This window comes from Orycteropus afer, unplaced genomic scaffold, assembly GCF_000298275.1.
Source record: "Orycteropus afer afer isolate SDZICR_OR568_19922 unplaced genomic scaffold, OryAfe1.0 scaffold00507, whole genome shotgun sequence".
Taxonomy (NCBI): Eukaryota; Metazoa; Chordata; class Mammalia; order Tubulidentata; family Orycteropodidae; genus Orycteropus; species Orycteropus afer.
The window spans coordinates 833,578-850,646 of NW_006922094.1; the positions used below are offsets into that span (position 1 = coordinate 833,578).

Sequence of the window (17,069 nt, forward strand, 5' to 3'; positions counted from 1 at the left end):
TTTATTATAACAGACCCTCATGTAGCATCTACTGTGTGCCATATAGTGTTCTAAGGGCTTTTAAACTATTATTTCATTTGCTCCACAATTCTCAGACTGCTATTTTCCTATTGTCAAGACATTACAAACAGAGGTAACACGCTCTGGGAGGTTCCCCCTCATGCCGCTGTCCAGCTTAGGTTAGGGTGACCAATGTTACATTTACGGGGTTTTGTCCAAACTGTTGTGTGTGCATTTATGTCCATAAATACCTACTCAAAAATGCAGACTTTCCTTTTAAGTATGTGTTTTTTATCCTTTACTTTAATGTATCATGCCAGACATATGTACCATTGCCATTCAAAAAAGTTCAAAAAAGAACACCAGTCATAAGTGTTTAGGTTGACGAATTGTCACAAACTAAGATAGAACATTCTCATCCCCCAGACATTACCGCCTAAAAGTTAGAACTAACATAACTTCGAACAGAGCGTAGTGTAGCCTGTTTTTGAGCTGTATATAAATAAATGGAATAATTTATTGGGCCTGGCTTTTTTTTTCTTCCATACCACAGCACTGAGATTCTTCCTTGCTATTTCATGAGACTGTAGTTTATTCATTTTCATTGCTGTATAGTATTCCATCATGTGACTATCCCACAGTGTTTTGGTCCACTTTCTTATTGATGGACATTTGTTTCCAGTTTGGAGCTACTGTGAATAATGCTGGGAGCTCTGGTAGTGCCTAAGGCATTTGACTGCTAACTGGAAGGCTGGTGGTTTAAACACACCTACTCTTCAGAAGGAAGACTGGGCAATCTACTTCTGTAGAGATATTGCCTTGGAGACCCAAGGAGGGGTAGCTATGAGCAGGAATCGACTCGATGCCAGTGAGTTTGGTTTGTGTTTTTTTGTGAATAATGCTTCTCTGAAAACATTTCAGCATGTCTTTTGGTGAACATATGTGTGTTGTTCTGTAGGGTGGATACCCAGGAGTTAATACATGGATCATGGTAATTTGCATGATTCTGCCAAACGTAGTGTTATGGATGGAATTCTTTTCCAGAAAAATATGGGTTGACTTCTTGGCCCTTGCACCTATTTTGGAGCTCTGGTGCCAAAGTGCCTAAGGCATTTGCCTGCTAGCCAGAAGGTTGGTTCAAACCCACCAGCAACTCTGTGGAAGGAAGAGGGGGAAATCCACTTCCATAAAGATTTACCACCTCAGAAACCCAGTGGAGGTCTCTATGAGTTGTAATCAACTTGATGGCAGTGAGTTTGTAACTGTTTGGGAATAAAGTTTTTCTTTCTTTTATGTTAATGAGGTCATACCAGTGTAGGGTGACCTCAAAACTCAGAGCCCTTGAAACTGATCACTTCTGAGTTATAAGGAGACCAGAAATAGACTCAGAGAAACACACAAGGGGAAAGCCAGGCACTAGAAGGATTATCTTCAAGCCCCGGAAGGCCAAGGAAGCAAGGAATGGCCGGTGCTTCACCCAGGAAGAAATCAGTGGGTTGAGACCCTAATTTAGAGTTTTAGTCTCCAGAACTGTGAGAAAATAATTTTTGTTCTTTAAAGCCTGTGGTATTTGTGTTATCTGGAAACCCAAGGAGGGGTCGCTATGAGTCAGGACCGACTCGACGGCACATAACAACAACAACAACAACAACAGGTAACTAAGGCATATAGTATGTTAGTTGATTAGACTAAACAGCTCTGCTGAAAGTATTTTTTTTTTTTTTTTGCTTCCCCCCCCAGAAAAAAAGAACTAAAGGAAGTGTCCTTGGATATATCTTCACATCAGGACATTTGAACGGCACAGATCTCAATCTCTTTACTGTGCCATCACATGACATGCCACAGTCCCAGATCCTCCCTTTCCATCTCTCTCTGCCTCTCTTCCATCCTTTTTCTCCCTCTGCCCCAAGTGGCAGTTTCTATAACGTGTTGTCGTCTCTCAGCCGGTGTTGGGCAGCACCTGCACTTTGAAGATGTGACGTCACACTCCTAGCTAAACTGAACTTGTCGAGTGAGAGTGTTTCCAGGCTCTGGGGACAACAGAGAAGCCTTGGAGAAGGAGGTCGGCAGAGGCCCTCCATTTGCATAGACTCATGCCTGCTACCCTCCAGGTCCACAGGGATGGTTAATACCAACAATAACAACACCGAAGACCACAAAGGAAAAGATTTCTGAATCAAACCACACAAACACATCAGGCAGAAAAAATGATGCATTCAGTAACATCCAAATAAGGACTTCTGTTTAATGAGGACATCATGGGGCAAGTATCAGGTGGCAGAATGGACAGACATCAAGTGAATGAGAAATTAATATTAGCACATATAAGGAACTACTACAAATCAGCAAGAAGACAGCAACCTGACAGAAAAATGGTCAAAGCGTAACAGGAAGTCCAAGATTCTGACAGGCAGGTGAGACGATGCTCCGAGGTACTGCTAACTGCTCAGGGAAATACAGAATAAAATGGCGTGAGTAATCCCATTGGTCCGGCAAAAATTAGAAGTGGAAAATGCCAACTGGAGGTTGGGGATGTGAGGCACCCAGGAGCCCTGGGTACTGAAGGTGGGAATGTGACCTCAGGAAGCCATTCCTAAGGCCACTCTGCACTACTACTACTACTACTACTACTACTACTACTACTACTACTACGTCAGTCTGTGCATGTAACTGTCACTCAAACTGTAACTGTCACTCAAACTCACTGCCATCCAGGGGATTCCCATTAATAGCGACCCTCGTTGGCTTTCCACGGCTATAAATCTTTACAGAAGGAGACTGCCTCATTTTCCTTCCATGGAGAAGCTGGTGAGTTTGAACCACCATCTTTTGGTTAGCAGCCAAATGCCTTAACCACTACACCATCAGAGCTCTTTGCACGTAGCCTCTCACCCAGTAATTAGCTCCTGCGTGTAAACCCCAAAACATTCTCACTCAGCTCCACTGGGGAACATATCCAAGGATGTTCACTGCCTCGTTATTTTGAGGGTGCTCTCTTCCCCAAGGAGTGAATGGGTGACTAACAGAGAGAGGCAGTCACCAAGCAGTCCTGTGCAGCCACCCACAGCCAGGTGTGCACGGAATGACATGGTTAGGTCTTAACATGTAACCATGACTAAGAAAAGGAAGAAGTCATGATATGATGCACAGGGACACAGAATCGCTTTATATTTCAAATTTTAAATTATTTACACTTCTTGAAATTTCAAGAAAAGCTTAATACTAGATAGTCAATTATTCATATTAACTTACATATTGTTGTTGTTGTTGTTGTTGTTTGCCATCGAGTCGGCCCCGACTCATAGCGACCCCTCCTTGGGTTTCCGAGGCAGTATCACTACGGAAGTAGGATTGCCCAACCTTCCTTCCGAGGAGTGGCTGGTGGGTTTGAACCGCCAGCCTTCTGGTGAGCAGTCAAGCGCCTTAGGCACTATGCTACCAGAGCTCCTAACTTACATATTATGTAAATACAATGATTTATGTTATAAATATACTAAAAAAGGAAAAAGAAAAAAACTCAGAGCCGACTCACAGCGACCCCTCCTTGGGTTTCCAAGGTGGTATCAGTACAGAAGTAGATTGCCCAACCTTCCTTCTGAGGAGTGGCTGGTGGGTTTGAACCGCCAGCCTTCTGGTTAGCAGTCAAATTTAGGCACTACACCATCAGAGCTCCCCTATTATACATGATATATAATTACATATTACTTTATATATAATTATACATGATGTATAATGTATGAAATGACATATGTAGGCATTATATATATAATGTATGATAAGCATAATATGTAAAGTGTATTGCTATATAATTAATACGTGCATAAACATACAATTATCTAATAATTATGCATTATAGAATTCAATAATATGGTACAAAAGTATGTGCTATATATTACAATTTGTTAACATACCGACATCTAACTCTACATTTATTAGATTTCTTATATCCATCAGTTACCATGTGGTAGGTTTTCATTGATTTCCGTAGGAATCTTCCCCGCGATCTCGGGAAATGGGAAATGTTCCGAAGTAATTCAGTTGACACATGAGGAAACCGAGCCTCCGAAGCACCAAGTCGCCTGCCTGACAGGGAGGCCCGCTTCTGTGGTGCCCTTCGCTTGGCCTCTAGGCCCCACGGCCGCTGGTTTTCGGGAACTGCAGAGGCCCTTCCGCCCGCGCTCGGCGGAGTCCGCGGGGAGCAGCTGCACTGCGCCTCCTCCAGCCTGAAGCCGGCAGCGCTGGGAGCGGGAGCAGGAAGGAGTGGTTACAGGAGCCTCCCGGGGAGGCGGCCTTGAGCTCAGCGCGCAGCTACCTACAAAGCCCGGGACACTTAGCTGCATAAAGGGGCGTCTCCAGACTAGTGGCCCTGGTGGCTTGGGCAACTTTGGGAAAGGGGTGGGTGTGAGGGAGGGGAAGGGGGCAGGACTTGGTCTGGGAAAATGGTTTCTGTTATAATAAGGAGATTTCATGGAAGTATCTAGATGACAGAGTGTAATGATTAAGAACCTTGTCTATGGATTCAAATCTCAGTTCTGCTTCTATGTGACTCCACCTATCCGCGCTCAGCTCTCCTCCTCTGTAAGTGGATGGGGACCCAAGGCATACTGACTTCACAACATTGTCGTGAGGACATGATCTATACATGGTAATGTACTGGTTAAGGTATTTGGCTGATAACCAAAAGGTTGATAGTTCGAACCCACCACCTGCTCTGGAGAAGAAAAATGGGACGGTCTACTTCCATAAAGATTTACAGTCTTGGAAACCCAATGGGGGTTGCTACGAGTTGGAATCGATTGAATGCAAAGAGTTTTGCTTTGCTTTGATACGTGATAAGGGTTGTTGTTGTTGTTATGTGCCGTCCAGTAGGACCCGACTCATAGCGACCCCTTGGGTTTCCGAGGCGGTATCATTACGGAAGTAGATAGCCCAACCTTCGTTCCAAGGAGTGGCTGGTGGGTTTGAACGACCAGCCTTCTGGTTAGCAGTCAAGTGCTTTAGGCACTATGCTACCAGAGCTCCTGTGATAAGGGTCACACATTTTTGTTTCCCCCTCTAAAAAAACGTGGGCGCTCTGGTAGCATAGTGTCTAAGGCACTTGACTGCTAACCAGAAGGCTGGTGGTTCAAACCCACCAGCCACTCCTCGGAAGGAAGATGGGGCCATCTACTTTCGTAGCGATACTGCCTCAGAAACCCAAGGAGGGGTCGCTATGAGTGGGGTCCGACTCGATGGCACATAACAACAACAACAACTAAAAAACGTGGATAATAGGATTTTATGAGAACAAAGGAAGCTCTGGTGGCAAAAGGCATTTGACTGCTGACCAAAAGGCAGGAGGTTCAAACCTACCAGCCACTCCTCAGAAGGAAGGTTGGGCAATCTACTTCCATAGTGATACTGCCTCAGAAACCCAAGGAGGGGTTGCTATGAGTCAGACCTACTCCATTGCAGTGAGTTTGGTCTTTGGTATGAGAATAAAATATGACCTAATAAAAAGATCTTAGCTTGCGCCTGGGATGAACAGGAGAGACATTGGCTGTGGCTATTATTCCCACCCCCCACACCATTATTTTTAATAAGAATATTAACACGTTGCATAGATAAAATATCTCATTTAATCCTGGCAACAACACTGTGAGGCAGGTTCCATTAATATCCTTCTCACTAGATGGGAAAACTGAGGCACAGAGAAGCTAAGTGAATTTCCCCAGGTCACACACTGAGTAGCAGGGCTGGGATTCCAACTCAGACTGCGTGACTCAGAGTCCGTGCTCTGATCACTGTGTATCGTGCTTATTAAAGCTGGGGAAACACGGGTGTGCATCCCAGCCCTCCTGTGTTATTACGGTCAAGGGCTTCCCCACTCTAAGCCTCAGTTTGCCCTCTGTGAAATGGGGAGAATGGTGGCCCCCTCCTTCGGGTGGAAGTGGAAAGAGCAAGCAGCTACGCACCTCCCAGTCCGCAGTCCCCGCACCCGGGTTCGCCGTCTGGGGGCAGAGTTCCGGCGAGAGGCGTGGCCTATCCCGCCCTGGTCCAATAGGGAGCGGGAGGCGGGGACCTCCGCGCATCTCTGTCCAGCACGCCCGTCCTCCCCGCAGTTCCATCTACCTCGCGGGTGCCTCTGGCGTCCCCTGCAGTTTCCGACCCAGGCCGGTCCAGCCTGCGGCCCCCTCTCCTCGATTCCCTGACAGCAGCCCCGGCCCCTCGGGCCTTGACATCATGGGTGACGGAGGAGAGGGCGAGGACGAGGTCCAGTTCCTGCGAACGGTGCGTGTCTCTGGGTTGGGAGTCTCTGGGGCTGTCTTTCGGGGTCTCTCTGAGTGTCTGTCTCTGAGTGTCTCTGTCCTCCTTGCTGGTGGCCTCTGAGACTCAGGATCTATTCTTCTGACACTTTGGATAATTTTCTCTGCTTCTCTCAGTCTCCGCGATCTTTCTCACGATAGCGAATTAGCAGGATTTGGGACTGCAGTGTGGGGTGGGGGTGGGGGTGAGGGTCTTTGGGCGCCGTCTCTTCTGTATTAACGATTTGCCTGGGAGGAGGGGGGCGTTGAGGAAGCAACCCCTCCCACCACCCTAGAAGCCGGCACTTGGGGAGGTTGGTTCTAATTCCTCCACTTAATTTAGCTGTCCACCCCCCCATCCCTTTCCCAGCGTAATTCTCTTCTTGTTCCCGACTCTGACCTATTTAAGTTCTTGGGAAGGGGATTGCGGTGGGCTGGAGGTCCTGACCCTTTCCATCCTCCAGCTCTTGAGGGTCTCAAAGGGACCCTCAGTCTGTCTTTCCACATTGGCTTTGGGGAAGAGCGTCAAATATGGCTGCTAAGGGTCTCTGGGTCGTTTCTCTCCCTATGGTCTCTTTGCATTGTCTTAGCGTCTCTGTCTCCCTCTCTCCGTCTTTGTTCCTTAGCTACAAGCCCTCTGTGTTTCTCTCTGTCTCTTTGGCTGTCTGTCTCTCTCTCTAATTCTGTCTCCCCCAGCATCTCTGATCCCCGGCTGGGGGCAGGGATGGGAATTGGAACAACAGGTGTCCCTCCCAGAATAGCCCGCTTTTCTGGGGCCTGGGCAGGGCCCAGGGAGGGGACGAGAGGGTGGGGGGACTCGCCCATCCTGGAGCCCTTCCCTCCTTTCCTTCCCTGTGCTTCAGCCTGGAGTGGGGAGTATGGCGTGGGGACATGTTTTCTCCTCTGGGCCCAGTCTGCTGACCCTGCACTAGCCCCTTCCCCCCTCTTTGGCCTTGAGTCCATGAAGGAAATGCTGACACAGCATTCCGGCCCCAGAATAGGACCCTGGTGAGCCGGCTCTGGTTTCCTAGGAGGGAGGAGAGAACAGCTGGGGGTGGTAGTGAAGGATGGGGACAGCTGAACTTGAGGCCACAGGAGGAGGCCTAGCTTCAGCCTAGCCTCTGCACCCATCCCCAGCCTCTTAGCAGTTACCCTGGGTTGAGCCCTCCCTTCCTCCCTGGCCCTAATAAGACGATGACCATGGCCACCAACCCTGAGCACTCACTCTACCCCAGGCCCTGTGCCCAGGGCTTTGGCCTCCTGAGGTATCTAATTATATCTTCTCTGCTCCCTCTTCTGAGATAGGGTCCTATCTTTATCTCTCTGGGAGATTTGAGGGAAACCGAGGCCCAAGTGGTAGAGTCACTCATCCAAGGTCAAAGCCAGGAGGTGGCATCTCTGGATGCCCCTGGGGCCCAGCCTTCCTGTTTTCACAAGAGAAAAACTAGGCTCAGACTTGCCAAGCTGGCCAGTGTTGGGGTTCCAGCATCTCTTGACCCCATCTGGGACTGTGTCTCTTAGCTTTATTGAGGTCGTGTGGTGGTTTTTTCAAATTTTTTGGACCACATCCCATCAGTAAAACCACACACAAAAAAAACAAACCCGCTGGCATCCAACTCACAGTGACCCCCATTGGGTTTCCAAGGAGGTAAATCTTTACCGAAGTAGATTGTCCCATCTTCCTTCCGTGGAGTGGCTGGTGGGTTTGAACCACCAATCTTCTGGTTAGCAATCAGATGCCTTAGGCACTGCACACCAGAGCTCTTTATCCCATCAGCAGGAAATATATTAATATTGCTACCAAATACATGCACAAACACACATTCATTTTAAAAATCAACTTTATTGATGCATAATTGACATGCAATAAATTGCACCTGTTGTAAGTGTTACAGTTAGAGTGAGTTTTGACAAAGTGTGCATGCCTATATAGCCACCATCACAATCAAGACAGAACCTTTCCTTTATCTCTTATCTCAGAAAGTTCCTTCATGCTTTTATGTCACTATAGTTTCCACTTGTCCCTCCTAGTGTTCCATATGTGGTATGTTCTCATTGGTCTTGTTTCTTTGACTCAGTGTAATATTTTTGACGTCCATCCATGCTGTAGCACATGTCAAGCGTTTGTTCCTTTTCATTGCTGAGTAGTATTTCATTGTGTGACTGTGCTACAGTTTGCTTATCAGCCCACGTGCCGATAGACATTTGGGTTGTTTCCATTTTTCCTCTTATGAACAAAGCCCCTAGGTTCTTGGACAAGGAATATGCATACACACCTATTTTTAACTGAAACAAATTTTGTGAAATGTAGGTAGTGCTTAAAGTAGAGGGGCATGTTACTATTTGCTGTCCATGCTGTATTTTATTTCATTTGTCCAGCACAGTGGCCTGGCCCACCAAATTGATTTCATTTCCCACTGATGGTGGTGAGCTCTAGCCCTGCCCAGGCTGGGGTTTCTCAGAGTGTGACCCTAGCATCCCATCTCAGAACCTCCTGGGGGCTGGTTAACGGTGCAGACTCCCTGCTGACCCCCTGCTAGTCCTGTTGTTGTTGTTGTTGTTAGGTGCCATTGAGTCAGCTCCAACTCATAGCAACTCTGTGTACAACAGAAAGAAACACTGCCCAGTCATGCGCTGGCCTCACAATCCTTGCTATACCTGAGCCCATCATTGCATCCACTGTGTCAGTCCATCTTGTTGAGAATTTTCCCCCTTTTCACTGACCTTCCACTTTATCAAGCATGATATTCTCCAGGGAATGGTCCCTTCTGACAACATGACCAAAGTAGGTGAGACGAAGTCTGGCCATTCTCGCTTCCAAGGAGCATTCCAGCTACACTTCTTCCAGGACAGATTTGTTCATTCCTGCTAGCCATAGAGCCCACTGAATCAAGTTATTGGGAAGAGGGACGTGGTGGCAGCAAAGAAGGTTCACTTTAAACCAGGTCATTCCCCCTCGAAGCTCATCACCCTGATGCAGGAGAAAGCTTCAGATTCAATGGTGTACTGATGACAGGCCCTGGCTCTGGTTTCCATCCTGCCTTTGTCATTTGCCTGCTTCCTGACTTTGGACAAAAGATGTAATTCTTCTCTCTGAGCCTCAATTTCCTTATCTAGAAAATGAGGAAAAAAAAACCTATGCAAGTACCTCTCCGAGCTCATCTTCCCCTTCCTCCTCGCTCCTGCTGCTGTGGCTATCCCAGACCCCTTGCTATGCCTTGGCACTCCTGGCACCCTCCAGCCACCAGGCCTTTGCACAGGCTGCCTCCTTTCCTCAGAACATTCTTCCGTCTGCCTGAGATGAGCAGGCCCGACTCCTTCTCATTATTTGGACCAGGCTCAGCTCAACTGTCACCTCCTTGGAGAGGCTGTCACTTCACCCTCTCACTGATGTCATCCCCACCTCAAAAGCCACTCTATTACATCACCCGGGGTTATTTTTTCCCCAACACTTATCACTGACATTATAATTATACATTTGTTCACAGTTTATTACCTGTCGCCCCCACAAGAATGTCAGCTCCGTGAGGGCAGGGATTTTTGTCTACTTTGCTCACTGCTCTGTTTCTAGTGCCTCGAACAATGACTGGCACATAGCAGATGCTCAGGAAGCATCTGTTAAATGCATGTAAAGCCCCAAGCAAAAGACCTGGCAAACAGTAAGTGCTTAATAAATGCAAACCGTCTGATTACAATGAATACACAAGTCCCTCGCAGGTGCCAGGGCGGCGGGCTTTGGAGTCACAAGACGGAGCAGTGGTGGGTGCCCTGCCATCAAGTCAACCCCCTCAAGGCGCCCCCCCCCGCAGGCTGGATGGACAGAGGCACTGAGGGCTGCCTGTGTGGGCTGAAGTCCAGGGTCAGAACTTATTTTGTGTGATGCGCTTGGAAGGGCTGGAGGCTGTGTGACCTCCTTGAGGCTGTGTGACCTCCTTGAGGCTGTTTCCTCTGCTGTAAAGTGGGTATAACCACTGCCTTATTCCATGGTTGAGAATTGGGGTTTCTTCATTCTTAATTGAGACCTCATCAGTAAAAGGTGTTGAGCACACCCCCTCATATATGTTTTTATCAGTCATCCATACACGTTAGATGTGGGCTCCTCTCCTAATAAATGAAGAGGTTGTCTAGGGTCCTGAGTGTGTTGTATAGAGTTAGGTTGGGATTCAAATGCCAACTCTGCTGTATGCCAGCTGTGTGACTTTAGGCAAGTCACTGACTTCTCTGGACTTCCATGTTTCATGTTCACATAATAGGACTCACCTCAGAGGGTTGTTATGCAGATTAACACACCACCGTGGAGTCGGATCCGACTCATAGCGACCCCTCCTTGGGTTTCTGAGGCGGCATCACTACGGAAGTAGATTGCCCAACCTTCGTTCCGAGGAGTGGCTGGTAGGTTTGAACCACCAGCCTTTTGGTAAGCAGTCAAATGCCTTAGGCACCATGCCACCAGAGCTCCGGTTATGCAGATTAAATGAGTTAATACATGTCCAGGGCTTGGAACAGAACCCCATAGAAAAAGCTTTTATTTTCTGTAAAATTTCAAAATTACAGAAAAGTTGCAAGATCTGGACAAAGAACTCCCTTATACCTCTCAGTCGGGTCCCCCGAATGCTAACGTTTGTCAGATCCTTCATCTTTTCCTGTGAGTCTGGATGTGTCTGTGTATGATCTGCTTCCTGTCTGTCTACCTATGTTTTTCCGGAGCTGTTTGAGGGTAACTTATTCTCTGGTGCTGCTGTAACAGAGATACTACGAGTTGGGGGCTTTCACAAACAAATTTATTTTCTCTCTGTTCAGGAGGCCGGAAGTCCGAGTTCAGGCTGCGGGCTTGAGGGGAATCCTTTCTCTCTCTGCTGCGCAGGAGAAGGCCCTTTCTCTTTTCAGTTTCTGTTCCTTGCTTCGTTAGTGATCTTCATGTGGCCTGGTGTCTGTCATCCCCTCTCTCTCCTTGCTTAATCTGCGCTTTTCTTTTTTCTTTTATTCTTGCTGGTACTTTTTGTTTTATTTGTATTTTTATTACATCATATGACAGAAGTTGGTACGTAAAATCATGGTTATTTATTTATTTATTTATATTGTGATTTGGGTGAAAATTTATAATCTGCGTTTTTCTATCTCAGAAGAGATTGATTTCTGACATACCCTACACTAAGCCTGCCTCATTAACATAACAAATTCTTTAAATGCCTCAGTTTGTGTTTCCTAAAAAACAAAGGCAGTCTCTTAAAAACCACAGAGTAATTATACAAATTAGAACATTTACTACTGATAGACATGATTATTTAATTCCCAGTGTTTATTCAGATCTCGCTAATTGTCTCAATACTGTCGTTTATGGCATTTCTCCCTCCATCCAAGAGCCAATCCAGGATCTTACATCGTGTTCAGGTGTCATTAGAAAGCACCCCTTAGATGCTAGCAATTATTAAAGCAACACATACAAGAGATAAGTGAGAGAAGGATGGGTTTAAAAAGCAAGTTAGCGTGAGGTGAACACAGTCTACCCTCCAGTGTATCCATACCCCACATGGGAGGCCTCTGGAGGCAGCCAGACCCAGGTTCAAATCCCAGGTCCTCCTTTTACCAGCTGGGTGGCCTTGGGTAAGCAGTGTTCCCTCCTGTGCCTTAGTTTCCCCATTTTAAAATGGCTCCTTTCTCAGAGGGCTGTTAGGAGTCCCTACAGCACTCAGCACAGGCCTTGGCTTGATAAATAATGTGTGTGTGTGTGTGTGTGTGTGTGAGGGGGAGGTATTGGCTTGACAAATTGTGTGTGTGTGGGGGGGTATTGGCTTGATAAATTGTGTGTGTGGGGTGGGTATGATTAATGGCTATCTTTTCATAAGGAGCCCTAGTGGTGCCATGGTTAAGTACTCAACTGCTAATTGAAAAGGTTGGCGGTTCAAATCCACCAGCCGCTTGATAGAAGAAAAGACCTGGTGACCTGCCCCTGTAAAGGTCACAGCTTAGGAACCCTATGGTGGTTCTACTTTGTCCTTTGGGATCACGATGGAGTGGAATGGACTCAACAACATACAACAACTATCTTTTCGTAAAAGGGAAGGGTGAGGGGAGTGGGCTGTGGTATGTGGGCCTGGCCAACTCTGACCTCAGTGCCTGCCCCGCAGGATGACGAGGTGGTCCTGCAGTGCAGCGCCACGGTGCTCAAGGAGCAGCTGAAGCTATGTCTGGCTGCCGAGGGCTTCGGTAACCGCCTCTGCTTCCTGGAGCCCACCAGCAACGCCCAGGTCTGTTGCTGGGGAAGAGGGTGTGGAGGGTCTTGGGTCCAAAGAAGAGGGTTCTGGAATTTGAAGAGGGCCTGCTGGCTGGAGAGGAAACAGGCTGGGGGATGAGGGGGAAAGGGGGCAGGGTCTGAGGAGGGAGAGTTAGAGAGCCTGGTGAGGTAAAGAAAGAGATTTAAGGAGGCAGAAAGCACCTGAGTGTTTTAGAGGGGAGGGCCCTGGCTGTGAGGAGACTATGACTGAGAGAGGTAGGGGCTTGGGGTCTTAGAGAGCAAGAGGTCTGGAGGGAAGATGGTCTGAGGTGTGGGGTTCTAAGAGTGGAGGGCAGCTGGGGGACTGAGGGTAGAGAAGGGTAGAGAGCTGAGGGGGCAGAGGACCTTGGATTCAAGGTGCAGGGACCTGGGGATGATAGCAGGAAGGCTTACTAGGGCAGTAACTGAAGACTGAGAGTGGAGGGAGCCTGGGATCTGAGAGGAGACAGGGCCAGAGAGTAAGGTAGGCTCAAGGTTTGAGAGAGAGGAGATCTGGGGGCATGGGGCATGGGGCTGAGAGAGGGTGGGGATGTGGAGACTGATGGGAGGGAGGGTCTGGAAGTCTGAGTGAGCAGCGTCTTGGGGGTGTGCAGAGAGTCTTGGGTCTAAGAGGAAGGATGTCTAGGTGTGAGGTAACTGGGATGGGAGTCTGAGGAGGCAGGCATAAGGTTGGACCCTGCTGTGATTATGAAGTGGTGTGAACATGTGTCTGAAGGAGAAGGCAGGAACTGGGACTATCTAATAGTGAGGGCATTAGGTAGGGCTTCCTTGGGGATAGGAGGGATTGGGGGTTATCTGAAGGGGGACAGCATAGAGCAGGAGCTTCTGGCAAGTTGGAGCACATGTGTATGTCTGAGAGGAGAGGCGTAGAGCTGGAGCTACCTGTGAGGTTAGGGTGGGGGTTAGGGTACTTGAGTGAGGACGATAGTGTGGAGCCTTCTGTAAGTCTGACTGGAGTTTCAGTGTTTGAAAAGGGGCCGTGGTGGTGCACTTGTTAAGCACTTGGTTGCCAACTGAAAGATGGGCAATTTGAACCCACCAGTCTCTGTGGGAGAAAGATGTGGCAGTCTGCTTCCCTAGAGATTAGACTTAGAAACCTTATGGGGCAGTTCTGCTTTGTGGTGAAGAGCTTCTATGGTCGGAATGGACTCAACAGCAAAGGCTTAGGTGTTTGGGGGAAGGGGCGTAGAAACATGCTTTCTGTGATGTTGCTGGGGATACAGTGGGTCTGATGGGAGTGGCAGAGGTCAGAGGCTTCTTGTGCACTGCGGAGGGGTCTCGGTATCGAGGGGGTGTGGGCATTCAGACCAAGGGAGGAGGTATGCCATGGTATGGTGCTCGGGGGTCTTCCAGCACCCCCACTCACATCTCACTCCACCCCAGAATGTGCCCCCTGACCTGGCCATTTGCTGCTTCATGCTGGAGCAGTCACTGTCCGTCCGTGCCCTGCAGGAGATGCTGGCCAACACCGTGGAAGCTGGTGTGGAGGTGAGGCTCCTGTCTTGGGGTGGGGGTAGGAGATGACCGAGAGCCCTGGGGTGGTTTAACATCTGCTCTGCTTCCTCTCTCTGCCCCACCCCACAGGCCCTCAATTTGGATAAGTGGGTAGGTCTGGCCTTGGGTGTCACCTCCCTTCCCACTCCTCCTGACCCCAGGCCTGCCTCTAGGGCCCACATTCCTGCACACAAGGGCTGGGGGTCTCCCCCACCCCAGTTGTCATGGCTGTGGAGCCCAGAACAGGCCAGGGAGGCAGGCAGGAAGGAAGGAAGGGAGAAGGGCCTTCTGAGCCTCCGTTCTCCCTCCTTCCCCCCTTCTTTCCCCTCCTTTCCCCTCCTTTCCCCTCACTCTGGTTCCAGCACGGGACCTCTCTCCTCACTTCCCGTATCTCAAGTGTGGGTGTTCCCCCCTCCCAGGAGTGAGTCTGCCATGCAATCAGATGGCACCATCACATGGCACCCTCAGCATGGGCATGTGACAGCTGGATGGGGGGGCATGATGCCATCAAACTACTGGGTGGACCTCCCTGCCTTCCAGAGGGGCTGGGTCTCCTTGCCCTCAGGAGGGGTGCAGCAGCACAGGGGGCTTCCCCGATCCCTGTAGGTGTTGTTCAAACATTTAACAACAGCAGACTCTGCCGGTGCACCCACTGCAGCTCGGCCGGGTTATGACATGTTAGAGTAGAGAGGGCCGAGCCCGTGGAACATGGAATTCTGCAGCCTTCCTCAGCGTCCCCAGGTACCTCAAGGATGGGCTCAGTCTCCCTGACTGGCTTCTAGGTCCGGCCAACAACGTGGAGGAAGCTGGGAGGACAGAGTGGGCTCCGAGGAATACAAACTCCCCATCCACAGGCCTCTCAGAGACACAGCCCCTGCCTCCATGAATGGGAGACTGAGTGAGAGAATCTGCTGAGGGTCTGAGCTATTGTTCACCTCCAGGCCTGTGCGTGGTACACTGTGGGGAGCAAGAAAGCCACTCGGGAATGGACCAGGTGTCTGGGGGGTCTTGAGAGTCTGAGGGATCTGTGTTTACCCTGTGCCCTCCCTCCTCCCTCAGTCATCGCAGGGTGGGGGACACAGGACGCTCTTGTATGGCCATGCCATCCTGCTTCGGCACGCCCACAGCCGCATGGTGAGTATGTGGTGGGGGCAGTGGGGGCAGGGGTGGGAGTGCAGGGCCTGCTGGAAGGAGGCTGACTCCCCTCTGCAAACTCTAGTATCTGAGTTGTCTCACCACCTCCCGGTCCATGACCGACAAGCTGGCCTTCGACGTGGGACTGCAGGAGGATGCCACAGGTACAGGGTTTGGGGAACGTTGGGGCTCTGCAGATAGGAAGGAGGGGCTGGAGTGGCAGTGTCCTAGGGCAGGGATGGAGACCTTTGGGCAAGTGGTCTGGGGGCGTGGATGGGTGCATTTGGGACAGAGAGACTCTGGGAAGCATGCGGGAACTGGGCAGAGGACCTGAGAACAAGAATGGGGACATTGTAGACACAGAGTTGGGGGGTAGCAATAGGAGAATTGGGGCACAGGGCCTAGAGGAAGCAAGGACAGAGTGCTGGGGAGGCTCAGGGACTGGGAATGCTCTGAGGAAGAGCATTCTGGGACCTGTTATTCTGACATACACCCCCCCCGGCCCCCTGCCTTCCCCCTCCCCTCGTAGGCGAGGCCTGCTGGTGGACTATGCACCCAGCCTCCAAGCAGAGGTCAGAAGGGGAAAAGGTCCGTGTTGGAGATGACCTCATCCTTGTCAGTGTCTCCTCCGAGCGCTACCTGGTGAGAATCCCACCCTATCACGGCTCCTACCCTTTCCGGGCTGAGGCGGACCTAACTGGGACACCATCTCCTCAGTATCAGTTTAGCTGGTTGGTCTCTGGTCTCAGCTTCCTGACTCCCAGTTTCCAGCTTCCTGACCTTGGACATCCAGTCTTCTGATTTCTGACCTCCCATTTTCCAACTTGACCTCACTTTCCTGGCCTGTGAATTTTCCGTCTCCATCACTGGGGCTCCTGACATCTAACGCTGATTTCTGACCTCTGACTCTGGGACTCTTGCCCATCCCTCTGCCCATATCTGACCACCACCTCCTGGTTGCCTCCTAGCACCTGTCAACAGCCAGTGGAGAGCTCCAGGTTGACGCCTCCTTCATGCAGACACTGTGGAACATGAATCCCATCTCTTCTGGCTGTGAAGAGGGTAAGGTCCCCAGAACTTAGGCCCTTAAACTGAGGCCCCAAAAGCAGGCCCCCATCACTGCCCTCTAGACATGCCCAAACTGAGACTTGAAACCTGAGACCCCAAAACCAGATCTCTAAATTATGACCCTCACACTTAGTTAGATCTCTGAGTTTAACGCCAAGTGCAGAAGCTCAAAGTCAGACTCCCAAAATCAGGACTCAGTATTAGACTCCCAAACTTAGCCCTAAAGGATCAATCTCTAAAAGCTCATATGCCAGTCTTAAATCCACAAGGTCACACCCTTAAAATCAAATCCCAAAGCTTAGAAAACCAGATTCAGAGCTTGTCTCTCAGACTGTACTGTCAGACAACAGAGACAACAATGTCAGACTCTCAAATCCAAACCTGAGATCCCCAAACCAAGACTCTAGTTCAGACTCCAAACCTCATACCACCCATATTAGACCCCCAGCCTTTCACTCCACATCCCAGTCCTCAAAAATAAAATCTTCAAAATCAAATTCCCAAATTCAAACCCTCATATTAAAACTCCGAAGCATGGCCCCAAAACCTAGATGCCAACTCTCACACCCAACACTTCTGACCCCCAAACCATCCCAGCCTGAGATTCAAAACCACAGGTCCCAAAATTCACACCTTAACCTCAGACTTACCAACTTCAAACTACAGGGTTTAGATTTCTCCAAACTCATACCCCAAACCTCAGACACCAGTCTCAGGCCCATAAAACTCAAAACTTAGACCTTAACATCAGACTTTAACTTCAGACCCAGTTGTTACACCTCTCAACCCAAACCCCAACACTTAATACTCAGATC

General features: G+C 49.3%; 1 protein-coding gene across 1 annotated transcript in view; it reads left to right on the forward strand.

Moving 5' to 3' along the window:
• The first annotated feature begins 6,222 nt into the window (after nucleotides 1-6,222).
• The window catches only part of RYR1 (ryanodine receptor 1), a 163,748-nt gene continuing 152,901 nt past the window's right edge, over nucleotides 6,223-17,069 (forward strand). Inside the window, exons 1-7 of the mRNA XM_007955540.1 lie at nucleotides 6,223-6,270; nucleotides 12,413-12,532; nucleotides 13,942-14,046; nucleotides 15,112-15,186; nucleotides 15,272-15,350; nucleotides 15,716-15,828; nucleotides 16,155-16,248. Of these exons, the coding sequence (XP_007953731.1) occupies nucleotides 6,223-6,270; nucleotides 12,413-12,532; nucleotides 13,942-14,046; nucleotides 15,112-15,186; nucleotides 15,272-15,350; nucleotides 15,716-15,828; nucleotides 16,155-16,248 (634 nt within the window). The remainder of the gene's footprint in view (nucleotides 6,271-12,412; nucleotides 12,533-13,941; nucleotides 14,047-15,111; nucleotides 15,187-15,271; nucleotides 15,351-15,715; nucleotides 15,829-16,154; nucleotides 16,249-17,069) is intronic.